This window comes from Priapulus caudatus, unplaced genomic scaffold (assembly GCF_000485595.1).
Source record: "Priapulus caudatus unplaced genomic scaffold, Priapulus_caudatus-5.0.1 Scaffold718, whole genome shotgun sequence".
NCBI lineage: Eukaryota > Metazoa > Priapulida > Priapulimorpha > Priapulimorphida > Priapulidae > Priapulus > Priapulus caudatus.
This window is the reverse complement of record NW_014577779.1, coordinates 95,277-97,580: the sequence shown is the minus strand read 5'-3', so window position 1 is coordinate 97,580 and position 2,304 is coordinate 95,277. Positions and strand designations below refer to the sequence as shown.

Below are 2,304 nucleotides of genomic sequence, written 5' to 3'. Positions count from 1 at the left end.
GGGGGGGGGGGGGGGGGGGGGTCCGGACCCCCTCAACCCCCCCTCTGGATCCGCCCCTGCCACCTACCAGCATCTTCTGGAGTTGTTCGGCTGACTGGTTGGCCACACTGATTCCGTTGATCTCTCTGATTTCGTCACCCACGTGCAGCGTTGCTGAAACATACGAACATTCCTCTTATTTAAGCGCCAGCAAGAATAAGAAGAAGCGTGCACACACACACACAGAAGCACACGCACGCGCGCATGCACACACAGAAGCACGCATGCACGCACGCACGCACACACGCAGTAACGCAAGCCCAGCCTCCCGCCCTCCCAACCGCCCGCACGCATGGCGGCAACCACACATGCACGCACGCACGCACGCACGCACGCGTGGTAATAGTGCAATCGCACACATTATCTCATCTCTCATCATGCCTCGAATTCGGTCATGAGGCCAAACCTCATATTATGACCGAGAGCGCAGCGGACTCGCGTTACAAAACGACATCGTGTCACTATATGCTAATTGAACCCATGAGCTAAATGCGCCATTCATTCGCGAACGCTTTTATGAACTGATGAGTAAATGACTAACGCGCGCATACGCACGCACGCACGTATACACATGCACGCACGTCCAGACACGCACGCACGCACGTACAGACACGCACGCACGCACGTACAGACACGCACGCACGCACGCACACACATGCACGCACATATACTCTATCGAACAAAGGCACTGTATGCTTATTAAGTTAGCTAATAGTTGTAAATGTGCTTTGATGTTCTTTGGGCGAATCATGCTCAGTATAACCGTAACCTGTGAACAATGACAAATGATTGATAATAAATCCATCAGAATCCAACAGAACCTACAGTGGTACCGATTGTAAAACTAGAACGCACGTACGACTCACGTATAATTCGATCCCCTCGATCTTCGTGATTGTGGCAATGACAGCACATAACACCCTTCTGAACAATTATTGGTCTACGTATGACGAGCATGACCACTAACTAATACGTGGTAGTTCAAGTCACTGTCAATATATTGATATTCACAATATTGATTTTGGTGTTCGATTTCGACGAAAGCTGAAGATTCTCAACGAAAGAGCTCGATAACAACTGACACCTGACACACTCATGTGTAGCTAGGAAACCCAGCTGCCCCGGAGGGACAGGACACACGGCCCACCTGTCTTATTTCAGCACAAATAGTAACATCCCAAAGGCTTCACGCAAGCCGAACCTGGGCTTCTAGAAGAAGAAAAAACCCACCGGAAAGTGCGTAACAGGCAAGTTGCCATAGAAACGACTTCACGAGGCGTATACAATAAACGAACAAATTTCCTTTAGCACGGACCATGATTCTGTAGCTGAATTTGAGGAAATTTGATTACGTGTAAATGGGTGGAGTGCCTGGCGGTAATGATGCGTTGTTTGGCTGGCCGGCTGCAGCGACTGCTTTGCTTACAGGACAGCTTGGCAACTAACGCTGACATTAACCGTGAAATTTGTTTACATTCTGAAGATGCTTAAAGACCGAGGACCCATACAGCTCGCATCCGTAACGCACGGGAGGGAGACCACACGCTCAGTATATTTATTTGCAAGAGTTTAAACCGACGCTGTATACTCGCACGCCACATGCGGCTTTTAAACGATCAATTACTTCCGTATTTCGTCTGCGCGATCCTTCATTTACGAGAGGCAAGATTATAGCAAACATGTCGACATTCGAACAGTGCATGCCGACGGTGTAGTGGACGTGGTTTGACGGCGGTGGACATACTACCACACAAAAAAACAACCACCAAATGGTTTTGCGGGACGAATTTGATAACGGCCAACGCATGTCTTGATTTATGGCTTAATTGACTCGACATGAAATTTACGAATTTATGATGTGGGTAAAATCGATGATGTAACTTTCGGGTATTTTGTCTACAGTTAGCCGGCAATAATCAACATAAGGGCGAAGGTGACGCCACTATGCTACGCTCAAAATGAAGCGAGACAGAGCAGAGTACGCTTAATTAGCACCACCCATGGGCGGATCCAGGATTTTTGAAAAGGGGGTGTCCGGGAAGAGATATAGGGCACTTTTTCCTGCTTACTTTTTCTGGTGCTTTAAATTTGATTTTTGGATTTTTTTTTTAAATTGGTGCATTCTGAGAGCATCTGAGCAGTAATTTTGATGTCTAGAATGCAAAATTTTATCAGATCCGGTCGCCCGGACCCCTCTTTGCCCATTTCTAGGTTTTTATAACGAATTTACATATATATAAGTAAATCTTTATCAGAAAAACTAGC

The 2,304-nt window shown here is 47.2% G+C and overlaps 1 protein-coding gene across 1 annotated transcript in view; it reads right to left on the bottom strand.

The window, feature by feature from the left end:
• The window catches only part of LOC106813046 (peripheral plasma membrane protein CASK-like), a gene marked incomplete at its 3' end in the record, with an annotated part of 13,376 nt that overhangs the window by 7,750 nt on the left and 3,322 nt on the right, over positions 1–2,304 (bottom strand). The window contains 1 exon segment of the mRNA XM_014817092.1: positions 68–153. Coding sequence (XP_014672578.1) covers positions 68–153 — 86 coding nt within the window.